This window comes from Camellia sinensis, chromosome 2, assembly GCF_055761805.1.
Source record: "Camellia sinensis isolate YWXY chromosome 2, ASM5576180v1, whole genome shotgun sequence".
Lineage (NCBI taxonomy): Eukaryota > Viridiplantae > Streptophyta > Magnoliopsida > Ericales > Theaceae > Camellia > Camellia sinensis.
Genome location: NC_138962.1, coordinates 192,215,028 through 192,236,197, shown reverse-complemented (window position 1 = coordinate 192,236,197; position 21,170 = coordinate 192,215,028). Strand labels below are relative to the sequence as shown.

General features: G+C 34.0%; 1 protein-coding gene and 1 long non-coding RNA gene across 2 annotated transcripts; one reads left to right on the top strand and one right to left on the bottom strand.

The window, feature by feature from the left end:
• Positions 1-160: 160 nt before the first annotated feature.
• CRK (ARP2/3 complex 16 kDa subunit (p16-Arc)) lies at positions 161-9,483 on the bottom strand. The gene is made up of 4 exons (XM_028236818.2): positions 9,284-9,483; positions 9,119-9,191; positions 8,932-9,032; positions 161-436 (listed from the first exon to the last, which is right to left on the bottom strand). Exons 1-4 carry the CDS (start codon positions 9,370-9,372, stop codon positions 301-303), a joined length of 399 nt encoding a protein of 132 aa, XP_028092619.1. The 5' UTR covers positions 9,373-9,483; the 3' UTR covers positions 161-300.
• Positions 9,484-17,641: 8,158 nt separating this feature from the next.
• LOC114292803 (uncharacterized) lies at positions 17,642-18,587 on the top strand. Its single transcript, XR_003639852.2, has 2 exons — positions 17,642-17,805; positions 17,931-18,587. It is a non-coding gene; the product is annotated as an uncharacterized LOC114292803 (long non-coding RNA).
• The last annotated feature ends 2,583 nt before the right edge of the window (positions 18,588-21,170 follow it).

Genomic DNA, 21,170 nt, shown 5'->3' with positions numbered 1-21,170 from the left:
CTAATTTTATTTCATCCAGTAAGACAATATTATCCGCAAATAGCATGCACAATGGTACCTCATCTTGTACAATGTCTAGTCAATTCATCCATAACTAATGCAGAATAGTAGGGGATTAATGTGTATTCTTGCATGATCTATGCAAGTTAGGCCTTTGGAATGAAAATCTGAAAGCCTCTTGACAAGTATTTTCCACAAATTTTGTAACAAAGTCATTGACATTTTATGTTGCAGCAAATTTTGGCATTCATGTTGAAAGGATAACAAACAACTGATTTATTGTACAATGAGTGATAAGAATCAAACAGTATTCACTGTGTCTGCGAGTGAACGTAGTATGCAACCTAATCCAGCTCTCTCTGTCAGCTTTTCATGAATCCGTAGACATTGGTCACATGTGGGGCGATCTCCAGTAGACAAGCCTCTATACAAGTACCTAAGGATTACAACAAGAAGCTCAAGCTGTTAATTTGTCAAACAATTTGTAAATTAGCAAAATGGTAACTACTTTGAAACATAAATATTTTATTGGATCCATAGCAATTTCTTCAATCATGACGGAATGGCTTTGGATATATTAACCAATGGTTAATTCCATCTATATATCTTATGAAGATGAAAAACTTTAGATAGAAGATCACATTGATGCAGCTTCGAAGCATAAATTCTTAGTAGGACATGATTGAGGATAGGATAGGATAAAAATGTGTCAATTTATGTTTCTTTCTAAACTCCTATTTAATGTCAAGCCTGATAGAATTTTCTACTCTGACACTATTTCCATGTAAGAGGTTACAGAACGTTGAGAAAATGTGATAGGAAGAGAAAAAGTAGGAAGTTTTGAAAGATCCAATGCTTGTATAGGTAGCTATGACTTTACCTCTTCCTGTGCAAATAGCTCACATTTTACGTACTCAGCTTCTAGATTATGTTAATCAAGTTAATGCCTGGTATCCCCCCAAAGCAAAGACTCACACCTTGAGAAACTATGTTCAAATGACACTGTTGCAATGAAGAATCAGAAACAAGTAAAAGTTATTAGATGAGAATCCTCTTTAGCCCAGAGCAGAAAGTTCAATCTTCCAAATACTTCCACTCTTTGTTTGATGTATTGCCCAGTGGAGTGGCAAAAAGATTAACACTTTAGGTTTTATCTAGAAACAACTATGAAACTGAAAAAAAATCTACTTGTCATATTTATGGTCCTTCGCCCAGGGCTAACTATTATTTTTCCTTCCATGAGGGGTTGGGTTGGGGAGGGAGGCTATAGCTGCAATAAGCCATTTGGTCCAATTCAGAACCCACAGCCAATACTACACACACAAGGATTCTTAAATTTCTTGTGTATAAATATAATTTCTGCATTCTGAATCATCATAATTATGGACATGAGATTGACCATCAAAACAAACAAAATGGTGAGGAAGAGATAAAAATGGTAACCTCCTAAGAATCACTGTGATTTTATGCATTTCCTAAAACAACGTTGTAGTGAAGTTGTTCTCCTGGAGTTTTATCCAATTAACCAAATGCCATCATATTATGTACCGGTACAACTAAGACATGTTTGTGAGATGCTTAATATTTTAGTCAAAAAGTCACTATAAGTTGTTACTTTACTCTCTCTACTTTTCTATACATCCTTTCGTAAAAAGCCAAAAAATTAGTAAAATAGCATGTTCCCAAACGAGGCCTAAATCTATCCACTCACTATTAATAGTCCCTCTTAAAATCCTTGGCTACGTGAGCTATGCTCATGTTGAACAACAGAGAATCCATTGTGACCCTGAATAATAATTACCTCTCATAAATTGCTTGAGATTTGAAGTACAAAAATTCAAGACTGGAGTTGTTCTTACAGATTTTCATCCAATAAGCAAGACTTACTGGGTGAGAAAAAAAATATTCCTTTCATAAGATTCTGTCACATATCTTCAACTAACACTTCTGAGATTTATCCTTAAATGTATTCATTTACTACCTTCAATTCCTTCAAAGTCATTGTTTGTGTGCGCTGTTCACATTCACCAACATGGTGGATCCACTGGGACCCCAAAGTCATTAATTGCTTGTTACAGTTCATCCTAGAGAAGTTAAGTGCTATTGTTCACAGTGGATCACGAAAAGAATGCTTTGATGAATGTGATCTTCCAACTTAGGCAATTAGTAAAATTTAAAGAAAAAGAACAAAGACCTGCATATGATGTTTATTAACTTTGACGGAAAAACTAGTATTACTTAAAAGAAAAGAAAAGAAGAAAAATTTTAGGTGTTATCTTCAAAGAGTATGTGGAGGGCTTAAAAAGATATAGTGGAGTGATTAAGGATATTTATATTGGAGTGGAAATTAGTATGAGATCAGTAGTATGTGTTTTCCAAAATAAAAACAGGAAATAGAAAATGATAACACAACGAAACAGGCAACAACACCATAGCTCATAATCCAATACAATGTGATAAGACCAAACATAAAAAGGTTGACTGACAGATATTTAATCAAAAAGGGTATGGGTGCAGCCCTTCTAAGCACTCCCCATTCGAGGACCAAACAACCAATGATGTTTTAACAAAACCGCAATCAAATACAGCCTAAGTAATATAATTGGTGACATAAATAATATAGATAATAAGGGCAATTTTGTCATCTCCTTCCTCTCATCCAGCTTCTCTTCCTTTGTTAACATTCTTTTTTTCCAACAACCCACAACAATATTTTCCATCAGTTCCTCTACAACATAAAAGCAAACTGGTGCAGCAGAACAAAACCTTCTACATCTTAGAAGAAACTATAAAACATTTACCATAATAGAGGAACAAAGAAAAAAACGGGACACATGCGAGGAAGTAAAGCCCATCACTAGAGCAATATTCAGGAACATTCTATTACAAGGTAGCCTAAAAGTTTCTGACTCAAGTTCACCACCTATGGTGATGCTAATAAAATTCTTTACATTCTATTAACAGGAATTCTAAAGTAACTTGCGGAATACAAATACTTTGATTAACAAAATATCATCTCAGACGTAGAGCCTTCTCTTGAGGAACGAATACTAAAAGCATGGAATATCTGGGTGTGAACAGGTGTCATGAGGAAACAATCCCCTAAAATTGTCTCGCGATAACGAGGCAGCAAGTGAACATATATGCTCCCAACCATGCGCATATGGCAATGGGAAGCGTGCAAGCACACTCACACTCACACATACATAGTGAGAGAAGTCAACCTTATTTCTACAAAATGGGGTGCGTAGTTGCTAGTCTTGGGTGGGGTTGTGAATTATTGTAGTTTATATTATTCATGAAGAATAGTTTAGTCCTTCAGGTTGTTAGGGTTTCATTCTATTAGGGCTTATATATTTGTACTCCTTTGATTAATCTATAGAGACAAGTTTTCTCATATGTTATCATAGTATCAAAGCCAAGTTACAGACGTTAGCATACCTTTCGCAGAAAGCATCGACAATTGCAGTCCCTTTCTCTCTCTTTGCAAGGCCTTCGCCGGGGGTTCTCTGTTCTCTTCGTCGCACTTCAAAGCTCGACCCGTCAACTGGTACCTCTGGTTTGATCGATTCTATGTGACTCTGATTGGTAATCTGTATCTCCCTCTAGTTCGCATGATCAAAGTAAAGTCTAACCTTGTGCTCGACCTTGCTCCAAACCTGGTATCTGAAATCGACTTCGCCCTCTGGGTTTAGGTTCAGTTTTTGTCTCTCTCTCTCTCTCTTTGCTTTGCCTTGGTTCTCTCTCTGATTGCAATTTGAGGGTGATTGGGTCACAACTTTGGTTATTATAAGTTTGACCTCACTGGTTCTTTAATTATAGCAATAGCAACTCTGGTTATTTAATAGTGACTCTGCTTTGATTCTACTGTGTTGCTTAATTATAGTATTATGGCTGATGATAAATTGCAAGCTATCATTGCTAAGTTAGATGGTACCAATTACTCCTATTGGTCTCATGTAATGAAAAATTTTATAATGGGTAAAGGCATTTGGAACTATATTATTGATGTGACTATTAGACCTATGAAATCCCAAGAAACTAAGGTCGATGTTGCTAAATGAGATAAGAAAAATGCACAAATTCTTATTGGGTTTCATAATTCAGTTCCAACTACCATTAGTATGAATTTTTCCAAGTATTTTACTTCTAAACAAGTTTGAGACTACTAGAAAACTATATCCCTTGAGTCTAACTTTGCAAAACAATATGAACTTGAGATGTCTATTCGCAATGATAGTCAGAAGGATAAGTCCATTCAGGAGTTCTACAATGAGATGACTACTTATTGGGATCAGCTTGCCTTGATAGAACCATTAGATTTGCAATTACTTGATAGTTATACCAAGTATCGGGAGAAGCAACATCTTGTTCAATTTCTTATGGCCCTTCGTGATCAATTTGAGCTACTTCAGAGAGCTATTCTTCATCGGTCTCCCTTGCCTTCTGTGAATGGTGCTGCCCGTGAACTTATTGCGGAAGAAACTTGATTTAAGGTGGCTCATGGTGCTCCTGCTTCTCAGTCAGTTTTTGCCACTTCTCCACTCTTGCCCACCGTATCTTCTCCTTTATTTCAGATTACTGGTAAGCCCAAGTCTCGGGTTTCCATGGATGAGTGCAGCTTCTGTCATCAGAAAGGCCATTGGAAACATACATGCCCTAAACTTTTGCAGCCCAAGAGTCGTTCATCTGGTCCACCATTTGCTAAGCCGACATTTTCAAGATCTCACTCATCTGCCACCTTTTCTGCACCAGTTTCTGAGAATGATCCATCTTCCAATATGCAGTCTATGTTTGAGCAATTCAAGTCTTTCATGGTGGCCAATCCAAATCTTTCGTCCCAGGCCTCCGCTATAACTACCACTCAGTTAGGTTTGTCTGGTTCATCCTCTTCGGGTAATATCGACACTTTGTGGATCGTTTATTCTGGTTATTCACATCATATGACCCCTGTTTGCATCCCTCCTCGGTAATTGTGTCTCTCCTTCTATCACTATTGCTACCGCTAATGGTTCTTCTATGCCTGTACACTTTATTGGTTCTATTTCCTCTTCCCATTTGTCTCTTTCTCCTGTATTTTATGTGCCTCACCTCTCACTCAGTCTTATTTCTATTAGTCAATTATCTGATTCCGGTTTTAATATTGTTTTCTCTTTTTCTCATTGTGTTGTGCAAGATCAGGTATCCAAGAGGCAGATTGGGATCAGGCGTAGAGTTGGGGAACTATATATCTTGGACAACTTGCATGTTCCTCCAAAAATGTCTTTTACTGCATTGTTTTCTTTTTGTTTAAACAATAAGTCCTCTTTGTTTTATATTTGGCATTATAGGTTAGGTCATTTGTCGAGTGATCGGTTGAGGATGTTAATTCGGTCTGTACATTTAGGCAATTTTTCCATTAATGATATTTCTGAGTGTCGTGGTTGTAAACTAGCTAAAATGTATGCTTTTCCTTTTAATAAAAGTAGTTCTATTTCATCTTCTCCTTTTAAATTGGTTCATACTGATATTTGGGGTCCTTCCCCTATAGTTACCAAAGGTGGTTCGCAATATTATGTTTCTTTTGTAGATGATTATAGTCGGTTTACTTGGGTTTATTTGATAACTCGAAAATCTGATTTTTACAAAATATATTCTAATTTTCACTCTATGATTCACACTCAGTTCTCTACCACCATTAAAGTTCTTCATTCTGATTTGGGGAGTGAGTATTACTTGTCTGAGTTTGAGGAATATTTAGCTACTCATGACACTATTCATCAGTCTTCGTGTTCTGACACTCCTGTACAAAATGGTCGAGCTGAACGCAAATTCGCCATCTCCTTGATACAAGTCGCTCTTTGTTGTTCTCGTCTTTTGTCCCTTCTGTTTTCTGGGGAGAAGCTGTGCTCAATGTTGCATATCTTCTCAATCGGATGTCTACTCCTCTTCTCTCAGACTTATCTCCGTATTAGCGTCTTTTTGGTGTTATTCCTAATTATTCTCTTCTTCGTATTTTTGGTTCTGCATGCTTTGTGCTCCTTCCTAAACGGGCGCACTCTAAGCTTTGTTTCGTTATGTCCTATGTGTCGTTTTAGGATATGACATTAATTAGAAAAATTATCGGTGCTATGATCCTACCACCAAAAAGCTATATATGTCTAGGCATGTCACCTTTTTAGAAAAACTACCCTACTACACTATACCTTCCACCCCTGTCCCTATTACTAAGGATAAATGGGTACATGTTGACCCATTTCCTCCTGATGTTTCTCCTAATGAGTTTGTTTCTGACGTTGAGGTTTTTACTTTGCCACTTACTAGCACTTTTGATATCTCACCAACTACTTCCTCTCCAACTCTCACTTCCCTTGCTTCTCTTCTTGTTTATCAGCGCTGCAAAGCATTCCCGAGCTTGCCTATCTCTAGCTCTACTGTCCCTCCAGTTGTTTCTTTGGATCCCACTCCTCCTGCACATTGCTTTCCAAAACGAGACCGTCATCCGCCGAACTGGTATAGTTTTGGTAATACATGTTTTTCCCTTTCCTATCAGTCTTTTCTTTCTTGTCTTCATACATATTTTGAGCCCAGGTCCTACAAGGAAGCTTGTCATGATCCCAATTGTATTGCTGCCATGAACGACGAGTTAACTGCTTCGGCTAACACTCAGACTTGGGATTTGGTTCCAATACCTGCTGACAAGAATATTGTAGGCTGTAAATGAGTCTATAAGGTCAAAACCCTTTCTGATGGGTCTTTGGAACGGTATAAAGCTCGTTTGGTTGTCCAGGGCTTTTCCCAGAAGTATGGGATTGATTACGATGAGACTTTTGCCCCCGTTGCCAAGATGACTACTGTTCGCACTCTTATCTCTATTGTCGCTGCCAATCATTGGCCTTTGTTTCAACTAAATGTCAAAAATGCTTTTCTGAATGGGCATTTTGCTGAAGAAGTGTATATGCACCCTCCACCAGGTCTCTCTCACCCTCCTGGTGTTGTTTGTCGTCTTTGCCGTGCTCTATATAGTCTCAAACAGTCTCCTTATGCTTGGTACGAGCGATTTCACTCTGTTGCACTTCAGCTTGGTTTCGCCCTAGTCATCATGATTGTACTATCTTTGTTCGGCGCACTTCTGTTGGCCTTGTTCTCCTTCTCTTATATGTGGATGATATGATCATCACTGGCTCTGATTATAGTATTATTGAGGAGATTAAGCATTAGTTGTTTCAGGAGTTCGAGTTGAAGGATTTTGGGTCTCTTTGGTATTTTTTTTGTATTGAGGTTGCTACTTCTCCTATTGGGTATCTTCTCTCTCAGACTAAATATGCTCGTAATATTCTTTCTCGTGCCAATCTCACTAATGAGAAAATTGTCGACACTCCTCTTGCGTTGCATGCTAAGTTTTCTACTTCTGATGGCGTTCCTCTTGAGGATCCCACTTTGTATTGCGAGTTGGTTGGGTTCCTTGTTTATCTCACCATTATTCGTCCGAATATCTCTTATGTTGTGCACATTCTCAGTCAGTTTGTTTCTGCTCCTCGTTCCACACACTTGGCTTCCTTACTTCGTACTTTGCGCTACCTTCGTGGTACTTTGTTGCAATGTTTGCTGTTATCTGCCTCTTCGGACTTGACTCTTCATGCCTATACTAACGTTGATTGGGCGGTGACATCTCTGATCACAAATCTACTTCTGGTCTTTGTGTTTTCTTCGGCGATTCTCTCATATCCTGGAAGAGTAAGAAACAGTCTGTTGTTGCTCGTTCCACCGCTGAGGCTGAGTATCGTGCCATGGCTCATGCTACTTCCGAGATTGTTTTGCTTCGATGGCTTCTTTTTGATATGGGTGTCTCTCTTTCTGATCTAACTCCGTTGTATTGTGATAATCAGAGTGCTGTCCAGATTGCCCATAATTCAGTCTTCCATGAGCGGACCAAGCATGTTGAAATAGATTGTCACTTTGTCAGACAACATCTTCAGGCTAGCACTATTACTCTCCCGTTTGTTCCCTCTTCTCTTCAGTTGGCCCATTTTTTTACGAAGACTCACACTGTTGTCCGTTTTCGTTTTCTTCTTGGCAAACTTTCGATACTTTCTGCGCTCGCATTCTCAGTTTGAGGGGGGTGTGACTTATTGTAGTTTATATTATTCATTAAGGTTAGTTTAGACCTTTAGGTTGTTAGGGTTTCATTCTATTAGCACTTATATATTTGTACTCCTTTGATTAATCTATAGAGACAAGTTTTCTCATCTGTCATCAGGGGCATATATGCTTTTTTTTTAAGTTCACTATTAACGTACATTTTATGTAGTTTTGGGTTGTAATGTGAGCTGGGGTGGACCCAAATTATTTTGGTTTATTTTGCAAGTTCCATGACTTACAAGCTAGAGTCCTCTACCAATCAGTGGATGAAAGAATGAATGCAGAGATGTCTCCTGTATCAACCCTGTAAATAGCTCTCCTTAAAACACAGACCCAGACTGTCATACCCAATTTGCAACAAGTAGTGCCCTCAGCCAGGACACATTTGGAGCCTTCAACCTAAATTAACCTATTTGGTTAGAAACAATACAACTAATCCCCACAAATTTGCTTCACTTGCACATAGAAGATCTTCTGGGAAATGATAACATCTTTTCTTATGATTATAAAATGAATCCTCAAATTGCTTTAAGAAATGAGTCAATAGAGGATGCAAAAAGTAGCAAAATTCATCTACCCAATAACCTCTTGCAAGTGAACCCAAGTTCAGGAAATGTCACTATTAGTTTCTTGGCATACAATGAATTAGTAATATGATTTATTTCTTTTGTGTTGTTTGCAATGAAATTATCTTTTTATAGAAAGTTGAGGGGCAAGATCAGCAACTCATTGTCCTCAAATTGGAAACAATTCAATTACAATTTACAATCATTCTAATGTAAAAGGCAAATAGAAATTCAAGGGACTTACTTCATGAGAATATCATAGTACTCAGGATCAAGAGAAGAGAACATCCCATCCACATCTTTGATAGCCATAAGTGCCCTATGAACCACAATCCAATTCGCTGACTGAAAACAAAAAAACCCAGAACCCAAATCAGATTTTCTCAAATTTCAAATCACAAAAAAATCAAAAAAAAAAAAAAGTAATTAACCTTGCATCTTTCGTCTCTGGTCTTGGGAGGCGAGCCTTCGAGAGCTGTCTTGAGAGCTTCCACTGGTTTATACCTAACAAAACACACAAAACCCAGATCGAATTTAGGGTTTTCCATATGAATATGTGTGTGTGAATGTGTAGAAATGGAAATTGGAGGGTTTACTGTTTGAGTAAGCTCTCGATCTTGCGAGACTTGTGCTCGATTCTGGTGATTATGGCTTCTGCATTGTCTGCTTCCTCATGCCCTGCCATTCTCTCTCTCTCTCTCTCTCTCCAGCTACTACAGTCTTGCAGACTTGATGTCAGGTTAGCGGGTTCTAACGAATTTGGGGATACAGCAGGAATCTGCTTTTAATTTTTTTAATGATTTGAATTTATAAGGTTTGTTATATAAATAAAAAAAATTAAGTTAATCTGAAATTAATAATTTTATAATAAAAAAAATTAAGTTAATCTGAAATTAATAATTTTATAATTAGATTCAAATTGTTTTAAAAAAATTATCAAGATTATATTAATTGTTTATTTTTTAAAAAACAAATATGCTATTATTATAAGAGTATAAATTTTCAATTAATTTAATTTTTTGCACAGAGAATCTATTCAACAAACTCTACAACATCAATGGTTCGCATTATAAGGAAAAAACACTTAGAAAAAAATCCTTACTAGGACACCACACATCGCTGCTATAACTTGGGCTCAATTTGAGAATTTGATTAGGCCTCGTTTGGCAAGAGGCTATTTTAGTCAATTAGTCAAAAAGTTACTGAATTAGCCTAAAAGCCAACAACCCATACCAAAAAGTCAAAGATTCTCTTTTCTCTCTACTTTTTGCACATCTTTTCGTAATTAACTAAAAAGTCATCCCAAACATACAAATTTTTTTTACCTACCTTTTTAGCCAAATAGCCAAAAAGTTATTAAATTAGCCTGTTCCCAAACGAGGCCTAAAAGTCAAAAGTCAACTTTTAATCAATTTTGAATCACATCACCATATATTTTTTACACATTTTTTTAAAAATAAAATCAAAAAAATTAAAAAAATAACTTTTAACTAACTCCCCAAAATAACTAGTCACGGTAGCATCCCTGAATTCGGTTCAAAGTGTTTGCTAGTTTTAAATTCACTATTTTAGTTATTTTTTAGTTTTTATAGAAAAACCTGTATAAAAAAAATGACTTTTTACCTATTTTAGTTTTAAAAAAATAAAAATAAAATAACTCCCCAAATTCTTTCATTTTTGTTTAGGAATTAGCCATTTTAATCATTTTTTTTTAATTTTATACGGAAAAAAGGTACAAAAATTATAAAGAAAGTGGTAAATTTTTGACTAATTAATTTTTCGTAATAATTTTTTTGTTTATAGTAAATTTTTTTTAAAAATAATATTTTTATAGGTAGCGCCCGACTAAATAGATTAAAAAATAATATTTCTAAAGATTAGAAAGAAAAGCAAAAAAATAAATTTAGCTTTTTATTTTTTAAATTTTAGATCCTTTAAAATTTTCTATAAAAAAAAAAGAATTAACACAAATTAAAAAAATCACTAAAAAAAAAATTAAAATACAAGATTTTTAAAAATTGATCCCAAACTTGCTTGGCAATTACTTTTTAGCAATTTTCACTGCTAACTTTTTATTTTTTCTGTAATAATTTTTTTATTTTTGTTTTTATATTTTTTGCACTTTCATAGGTCTTACTGCAGATAAGGAGAGTTGGAATTTGGAACCTTCCAAAATGGGAGGCTTAAAATGACTGCTTTATTAGGCTTGAGCCCATCTAATTGGGCTGAGCCCTTGTGGCTGGTCCAATATTCTTGGCCAGTGGATATTTCTTGGTCCCATGTCCAACTCTGGGTTGGTTTTTGACTTTTTGGCTTTTTGACTTTTTTGGGGTGAGACCAAGTTTGGGATGTATTAATAAGTACATATTTTTTATCTTTTTATTTTTTTTGGGTGTACTAAAAAGTCTTGTTTGGGATAGGTTTTTTAGCTTTTTTGACTTTTGTGAGAAAAAAAATGAAATAATTATGGATTGAATGTGATATTTTGTCTTATTTAGCTAAAATAGACAATTTTATTATATATGACTATTTTAGCCCAAAGTGATATTCCAAACAGAGATAGTTAGAGCAACTCCAATGCATTCGTTAAAATTAAAATATAATAAATTTATGAAGCAGTTAGACTGTCACTACAACATATAAAAGTTTTAAAATTCAAATTTTTTGGTCTCTAAAAGTGAAAATTTTGTTACAAAAGATATTTAAGAATCAATTTCTATCGTCGAGATGATAGTAGCTAGAAGGTTGTCCCAGAAAGCCAAAAATAAGGCTTTCGGCGACAATTTTGAAAATGTCACTAATAAATAGGTTTTTAAGAACAAAATAACCTAGTCTCAAAATGATTTATTTTTTGAGACAAAAAATTTGATCCCAAAAAGGATAATAATTCATTACTAATATCCAATTTTTGTTGCTAAAAATATAATAATGACAATTTTAGCAACAAAAATATTTGGTTCCTAAAAAATAATTTTGTCCCTAAATCCTTGTCTCTGAAACCTTAATTTTTTGCAGTATGTGTTTGGTTGGAAAATTTATAAAGAGTCTGAACCAAAAAGTCAAAAAGTAAGATTGCATTTCCCATAACTTTCTTTTTTCCTGTATTTTTTTTTTATAACCAAATAAAAAGTGAGATTGCGTTTCCTTTTTCTTTTTCCATTTCTTTTATCAAATCTTCCAATCAAATACAGTCTTAAGTTAAAAAAAATTAATTGTTGAAAAGCAATACAAGAAATTAAGGTTTTAAAGACAAATTTTTAGGAACAAAAATAATTTGTCTACAAAAATTATACTTTAAGGATGAAATGAAGGAATTTAAACAAGACTATTTGGTTGAAAAAGGATCAGCCGCTTTTACCTACAATTTTTGTTGGTCCCTAATAAACCCAAATCATACATTATGTTATTTTATATATTCATTTTTGAACTCAATAGTCAGGACAGATAGCTTGATCGAAATTGTGATAGATCGATCACTCACTCACTCTCTCTCTCTCTCTCTCTCTCTCTCTCTCACTCAAATCCCTAATTTCTTTTTCTCTTGCAAATGCAATGGTTCTTCTCTACGGATCTCGTTGATTGCTTCTGATCTCGACAATAATTTCATCCCCGAGGGTATTATCTTATTTCAATCCTCCATATATACAGATTCATGTAGTGAATTGATTGTTTTGATATATTTTTTTCTTCTTCTGAATTGCAGGGGCTATTGATGTTTTGGCCTACGTCGAAGCGGATCTGAAGAAGATTACTGCTAGGGTTATAGAAAAAGCTAAGGAGATTTGTTTCAGTAAGTCGGTATGTTTATTCTATCTCTTCTTCTTCTTCTTCTTCTTTATTTTTTTTGTGTGTGGCTTTTGATTAAGTTATTTTTTTGCTATTGCTTGAATAATTAGATTCCTTAGGTTTGAATTATTGGAAAATTTTACAATTTCGAACATATTATTTTGTTGCTCTTATAAATTTTGTTGTTTTGTGCTTTTTTATTTTATTTTATTCTGAATTTGATTAGAATTTTGTAGAATCTGTATAAATTGATGATTATGTGAGTACATTTATAATCTTTGTTAAATAGTTTAAGGCTCTGTTTTTTATCTTAAGGATTTCAAATGAAGTAGATTTGAAATCTGATCTTACAATCCTTGCGCCCCACTCGGTTGATCACATGACATATGGATTTCAAATCCAACCAAATAAGTCCATGGATTTCATTCTTTCATCACTTTCTTAGAAATTTGATTTTTTATTTTATTAAGTACATTATTTCCTATTTTTAGTATATCCTATTTTTTAAGCTTTTACCCTTTTTTTTTTTCCTTCTTCTTCTTCTTCTTCTTCTTCTTCTTCTTCTCTCTCTCTCTCTCTCTCTCTCTCTCTCTCTCTTTCTCTCTTTCTTTCTCTTCTTTTCTTCTTTAGTTCTTTTTCACCACAGATAGGAGTTAGATGCAACTTCATAATAGAAGGTCATCTCAGTACATTGATGGGGTAAGGGAATTTATCATGTTTGCTCGTGATCATATGAAACCAGGGACAAATAAGATTTGGTATCCATGTTATAGATGCAACAATCATATTCAAAAAACCATAGAGGAAGTTGAAATTCATTTGTATGCATATGGGGTGGTTACAAGTTACACTAGGTGGGTGTATCATGGGGAAGGTTTTGAATTAAATGACCATAATGACTCACAAAATGAAAATGACGAATATCTTAATAATGTAACAGAGAAGTCAAATAGCCCAAATACTGAGGTGCAAGAAATTATTCATGATATACGAAGTGGAGCAACCACATTTGGTTATGTAGGAGAAGCATCTAATAGTCGTAATCCTGACTTACCTAGTAGTTGTGGCGGGTAAACAAATAAATTTGCAAGATTAATGAGAGATGTGGAGCAAGATTTGTATCTAGATTGCCAACGATTCTCCAAACTATCATTCATGGTTAAGTTGTTACATCTAAAGATATTTAATAGATGGAGCAACAAATCACTCACGATGTTACTAGAATTGTTGAAGGAGGCACTTCCCATTGGTGAAATGCTTCCATGCTCTTACAATGAGACTAAACAAATAATTCGAGATTTGGGCCTCGACTATCAAAAATACATATATGCAAAAGTGATTGCGTACTTTTTTGGAAGGAGTACGAAAATGAAGATGAGTGTCCTACTTGCAAAGCGCCAAGATTCAAAGTTCGTAAAGGTAAAGGCACAGGTAAAAAGATCCCTCACAGGGTTCTACAATACTTTCCTTTAAAACCAAGACTACAAAGGCTATTCATATCAAGGAAGACGGCTACTGATATGAAGTGTCACAAGGAAATGTATGAAGGATCCATTTTTTATGATGCCTTTGCTTATTCCTGGGTGTAGGGCTCCTGGGTTTGACATTGATTTATTTTTACAGCCATTGATAGATGAGTTAAAGGAGTTATAAGAGGTAGGGGTAGAGACATATGATGCATCAAATGGCTAGAATTTTCAATTATGTGTCGCATTGTTATAGACCATGAACGATTTCCCTGCATATGGTAACCTATCCGGTTGGAGCACCAAAGGGAAATTGGCTTGTCCTTCATGTAATAAGGATGCATCTCACCAATTCTTGCATTATTGGAAGAAAACTTGTTGCACGGGACAACGTCATTTTTTGCTGCATAATCATGTCTTACGAAAAAGCAAGACATTCTGTAGTTTGTTGCAGTGCAGAAATATATGATATATATACCATCAGATATATATACTGTCTATTAATATATATTCTTAAGTATATATGTAGTGTAGAAATATATGACATATATATATCCATATATATATATATATACTGTCTATTAATACACATGCATAAGTACATATGTAGTGCAGAAATATATGATATATATACCCTCAACTTCTAAACAGGTATGTTAATAAGAGGCAGAGGACAAGCAGGGTATATCCTTCATACAATTACAAAGTCACTTTATATTATGTACTTCGAATTACAATTACATATAAAATAGGCAATAATGCCACAATTTCAGAATAAAAAATTTAGAAAAGTTTTAGAATTTCAAATTAATGATTAAGATTCATTTAGCCTTTATTTGGGATGAATTTTTTTAATCTGATTTTTTGATGGCAACAGAGTTTATTTATTGTGCGTTTGTGATGTATTTGCAATTTATCTCTTAGTCATACCAAAACAAGCATAGTTGCACAGAGATATAACGATTTAATGTTTTGGTTAATGGGTGTGAATTATGATTGTTGCATATGGAATGAGTACAGGAACTTGGAATAGATAATAAATATAAAAGGGTTGTGTTCAGAAATGGAAAATGAAGTTTGTAATGTGGTTTAGTTTAGTACATATGTGAATTGTCTGATTATATTTGATTTACTTTGTCTTATTGTCTTGCAAATGTTGTGGTTATGATTTGGCAGATTGAAATTTAAATGTGCACTTTGATTCAAGGGTTGTTTAGAAATGTAACTAATACATAGCTTAGCATCAAACACAACACATAGCTTTCCTTGAATGAAAAAAGTTTGTTCTAAGATCTCAGTTTTATGTAGGTTCTGCAAGCTTGCGTCGATTTGAAGGCTTGAGAGCTCTTTGCGAGATTTTGAATGACATTTCAACGAAACCCTTGAGAAGAAGATGTGATGTGTTGTTTTGTTCTGTAGGTAGATATAACTCCAATTTACAATCTGTTTATTGAATAGTTGAATGCTACAAGTAATGTTTATGGCACTAGCCTTATAAATTGGAAATAATACTTTTGAAATCTCTATCAATTTATGATATACAATCCATATATTACGTACTAATGAATTAGAGCATGGTATTTGTTTGTCATTGAAATATCTTTTGATTAAGATTCTTTGAATGTGATGAGCATTTTTCTTCTTTATTTTGTTTGGTTGAATTTTAATTGGAGATAAACAGATGGTCTGATGATATGTTTGATATTTTATGTTTGGTTGTTAAGAAATCAAAAAAAGGAATGTAAGCTGATGTTCAAACTAGTATTTTTAGAGTAATTGTTACAAAATCAAAAAGCTACAAAAAAAAAAAAAATTATCAAACTTTTAAAGACCAATTTTAGTTGTCTCAAAAAAATTATAACATTTACAGACCACGCAAAACTAAAACTTTTAGCCACCACTTTCACTTGTCCCAAAAACTAAAACTTTTAGAGACTAAGGCCTCGTTTGGGAACAGGCTTTTTTAGTAACTTTTTGACTTTTTGGTTAAAATATGATGTAAAAAAAACTAATATGTTTGGGATGACTTTTTGACTTTTTACGAAAAAATGTGTAAAAGGTAGAGAGAAAATGAAATCTTTGACTTTTTGGTATAAGTTGTTAGCTTTTTGGTTTTTTTAGTGACTTTTTTATTTTTTGGCTAAAATAGCCACTTGCCAAACAAGGCCTAATTTGTGCCGTCTCAAAAATTATTTTTTTGTCTCCATAACTACTTCTTTTGCCCTGGGCTGTTATTAGACTTTTAGAGACAAATTTTGGTTGTCTCAAAATTCAAACTTTTTGCAACTACATATTTTTGTCTCTAAAAATCTATTTATAGTGACAAATGCAAAATTTGGTCTTTAAAAGTCATTTTTTGACTTTTCTGGACGAGCCATTTGTGACAAATTTCGGGACAGAGAAAATTAATTGGTTGAAGTTTTTCCTAACAAATATTACACTTTTAAAGATGAAATAAATTTGTCTCTAAAAAACTGATTTCTTGAGTGCTTCTAACTTCTAATTTATTTAAAAAAAAAAAAAAAAAAACCACGCCAAATAAGCTCAACACGTATAGGCATTAATCAGAGGCTTTAATAGTAGCTGCCACATGAAAAGTGCTTGTATGGCACTTGTTTTTTTTTTTTTTTTTAAAATTTATTTTATTTTATTTTATTTTTATCTTTTTTAAACTGAAAAATGATGAGGCAAGTCAATTGAGATTAAAAAATTTGGTAAATGTTGTGATCAGTTTGTATATCATTTCTCCTTTCATCATTTTGTTTACTAACATAGTACTTAGATATGTCATAGAAACACACCAATCTAATGAGTGATTTGTCAACCTTTCCAAAGAGTGAAAATTGAGTGGTGGCATGGTCAAAAACTGTGCTGTAATTGCATGCAAAGATAGTTAATTAACAGAATACTCTTGCACCATCCCCCCTTTCTCCCCTTTTATAGTGCAATGTTACTATGTCCAAAATTACTGAAAAAAAAAAAAAAACACACTCTTGACTAAGATCATAATCAACACTACTGTATTTGGCTCTTGTGTGAATTATTATTATTATTTTGTGATTGTATTGTTGCACAAAATGATTTTTTGTGATAAGAAGTATAATCATTGGCAAAATTATCATTTGTGACGAATCTCTCATCACAAATAAATTTTGCCACACAAATTTAATAAAGTTTCGATAGCAGTTAGCTGTCGCAAAAAAAAAAAAAAACCCTTTTTAGTAGTTAATTAATCTTTCTGCACTCATTTTATCTTAAATTTTGTGCAATAGTCCCTTTTTTTTCCCCTCTCTTTGTTTTCTAAATGGTGATGGGGCATGTAACAATGATTAGAAGATTCAATCCCAAGTTTCTCATACTGCCAAAACTTTACCAACAAAGTTAGCTTGCACATTTTTATTTTTTCCGATCTCAATAGATAAGTAAGTTTAATGAAGTGAAAAAAAAAAAAAAAATTGTATTCCACAATTTTACCAAGAGCTAGTTGTCGTTGTTAATTTTTGCTCAAATTAAACTCCATAAGCTCAATGAAGTGACAAGAACTGTATTATGTAATTATTTCACGTATGAAAACAAAAAAATTACATGGCACACCCATTTTGAACCCTACCATGGAAACACAGTCCACATTTAATTATTAGATAATTGAAACTCAGCATTATTAAATTCTTAATATCAATCCTAATCATGATTACTTTCACTACCCTGTCCATTAATGGTGCCAAGGCACAGACCCCCACCGCACTCTTGTTTTCAAGTGCTTTCCCACTAAATAATGCTTAATACAGTGTGGCCTTAATCATCATCTATATAATGCAAACCCTAATAATCCCTTCTTTCATCAACTTTTCACAGCAATAAAAGCAGTAAGTTTTGTAAACCTACTTTTGGTTTTTGTAATTTTTTGATTGTGATGTAAGTTCCTAGTCTTGGTTTGTTAGCTTAATTATTTGAACTGATTTTTCTAACTACATATCTAAGCTTCTTTTAGGGTTGGCGATGAGCTACTTTTGATCATGAAGACCTCGCTACTACTCTTTGTAACCCTAGTTGTGGTCGTTGGAGCTTTGCAAGCTGCCAATGCAAAAAGGCTCACCAAGGCAGATCGTCAGCTTCTACGTGATGCAAATTGGAGCCGAAAGGTTAATGTTGGTTCCAGTGATAAGAGTACTATAGACGGAACCAAAGTAGCTGAAGAAAATACTGATAATACTAATGAGGATGCAGATAGCAGCGACGGTGATACAAACAATAGCTTTGGTAAACTCGGACATTCTGGTCCATATTCTGATACTCACCATGGTTACGATGTTGAGAATCGTCCAGAGTGCCCAAAAAAAGTGAGCCAAACTAGTAATCCGTGTCCCTAGCTAATGTTACCAGCAAACTTGATGGTGAATGGAATTTCTGTAAAAATCGTGTGAAATAATAAAGTGGAACCAACATGAAAAGTCTAGCCATGAAGTATGTAAGGCACCGACACATGAGAGTTTCACAAAATTGAAAGTGTCAGTTTGTATGTTGTGTGTTCCGTCTTTGTTGACGGATGTCATGGCTTATAGGCCGAGTATGCTTTGTATTATGTATAATTTTAAATAAAACAACCATGCATGTGTATGGTATGGTTTGTGTGCTTGTTTTTATGCTAGGTTTGCTTCATGAATGGAGTCATTTCTTGAAAGCTGCTAAGTATGCTTTTGTTTTATACACATCTTAAATAAAACAACCATGGCTGGCATGGTTTGTGCTTGCTTTTATGCTAGCTAAAAGGCTTACAGTGACAACTAGTCACTCATATATTTGGTGAATTTCACTGTGGCTGAAACAAAGATTCAAGGATTTTCATTTCTCTGTACAAGACTTTTTGACCAATCTGAGGCAAATAAGATTGACTTTGGGGAGTAGATCTGTTTTGGGCTGCTGATATTGATCTGGTTCTGTTTTGGGTTCTGTTATGGGTTGCTGTTCTGGGATGTTGTTGATCTTTAACATTAAAGTTGCTCTGGGCTGCTGCTGGGATGGAGTTGGGGTTGTACATCTGTAATATGCAGGGCTGGTTGCATCTGTCATGGGATGGTTCTGTTCGGGGCTGCTTGTATGGTGTTAGGGGAGTTTAATTGTTCTATGCTTTCTTCTGGGTTGGTGCCGTACCAACTGTTCTCTGTCTTTTTATTGATTTTGTCAATGTTTTTTCTTGATTATTATCAATAAATTTCCTCTTTGGCTGTTTCAAAAAAAATATTTGGTGAATTTCACAAACCCTAGCTCATATGTTGAGCTGGAGAGACAGAGAGAGATTAAAGTTTTTGCATGACAAGTTCTTCATCGCCCAGAACAAAATAACCACTTAGGATAATGAAACATATTATATTTATCAAGAAGTACAAAATTGTATAAATACGATCTTCATATTGTATATCTTGATTAATTGGATTGTTTATTTATATGATCATCCTATATGAAACTTTTGTAGATGTGTCTTCAAGCCTGAAGATCTCTCCCACCTTGATTTGCTAATGATGTTAGAATATTACATATAATTAATGGCCGTAAATGGAATCTTCAAAAGCTAAAAAAATCTTAGTATCACAGACTTTCATAACCATATAAAGGAATTCAAGCTTCTTGGTTAGTCTATATCTTACCATTAATGGTCCCATACTAAAAATTAAATTTTTTTTTTTTTTTTTTGATCAGCAAAGAAAAATTTCATTAATCAACATGAAATTAAAGGTACAGGAAGATGAGAAACACTGAGAGAGATTCGGAAGGTACAAAATACCCCTACTACTGCTACTCACAATCATACAACCAACCCCTTCGCCTCACGATTTTTTTTTTTTTTTTTAAACAAAAAAACGTTAAGAAGGACTTAACAAAAAAAAAATAAAATACATGATTCCACAAAATCAATCCACCAAAACACCCAAACTACTAAGATAACCTATTCTAACACCCACGGTGGTAACCCAAAAAATTTAAACATCTGCTGCACTCCCAATGTTGTTGCACTCCAGGCCTTTGTTGCCACGCCTAAGCTACACACCTATGCTGTTCCATAAGCAAGCTACCACCCACCTGCTATTTTTGAAACTACAAACATCACACCTAAGCCGCTCCAAACATCACACTTAAAAATAATTTAATTTTTAAATTTAATTAAAAATTAAATTATTTATTACCCAATGATATGGGTATTCAACTTTAGCAATAAGGCTAGGGTTCATTACAATCACAGTAATCCAAGACTGCTATATTAGCAAGTAAAGGTGATATAATTGGCTTCAGGAGTAAAAAATAAAGATTTGGGTGTTTTTCTACTCCAGCTGTATGACAGAAATTCTCATGTAGGGTTCTAAGAAATGGAGTCTTACCTATCTTAATAAAGATTATGATTGGTTCAAAGAACATCACTTTTGAAGAATTAATAATATTGGTTATAACCATTAATTTTCCAATCATCCAAATAACTGAGCCCAATTCATATTTTCCTGATCTGTTAATTATTGATAATGAATTTGTAATGAATAAGTGATGAAATGATAGCTAGAATTTATATCAATGCAAGCTCTGTGTGATGATCAATGATATATCATGACTAATTTCCTTATTCCAACAGCATAGATTTAGATTAGCTGCAGATCATCTATGGAATATAAACAATTTTTTTTTTAGTCTACTCTGCTCTATTAAATAGACTCTTTTATCACTTAGAGCGTATAATAATATTTTAAAATATTGATCAATAAACCTTGGTATACTATACCCGTGATAATGAAAATTTGCTTGCGGATTAGTTGGATTATTATACTTATCGGTTCATAGCCGATTCATGATTCACGACTGGTATGTCTACTATAAAACCCTATTTTTTGTGTGTGCACATGCGCGGCTGATAGTTTTTAAAACGTCACAATTGTATCATTTCATACATATATATATTTTTTTTGATCGGCAAAAAAAGAATTTTATTGATGGAATAAATAAGTACAAAGTACAAAGCGAATTACATCAATAAAGAAAAGGGAGGTGCAAAAGTATCACAATAGGCTAAATCATTTCATACATATTAATTAATATTACCCAATAATATTATCCTGCAATCAATACCAATTTGTCTCCGAATGCCACTACTCAAAACCTTGAAATATGGTTGATAATTACTAGAAATGTCAAGTGGTGATTCAGGTTGGTTAACTTACGTCATCTTAATCATGGTGAATGTGTGTAA

Coding starts and splice junctions, on each gene's coding strand:
- CRK (XM_028236818.2), bottom strand. CDS start 9,372: ATGGCAGGGCATGAGGAAGCAGACAATGCAGAAGCCATAATCACCAGA. Junction 9,192..9,283: donor ATCGAGAGCTTACTCAAACA/GTAAACCCTCCA, acceptor GTGTTTTGTTAG/GTATAAACCAGTGGAAGCTC. Junction 9,033..9,118: donor CCAGAGACGAAAGATGCAAG/GTTAATTACTTT, acceptor TTTTGTTTTCAG/TCAGCGAATTGGATTGTGGT.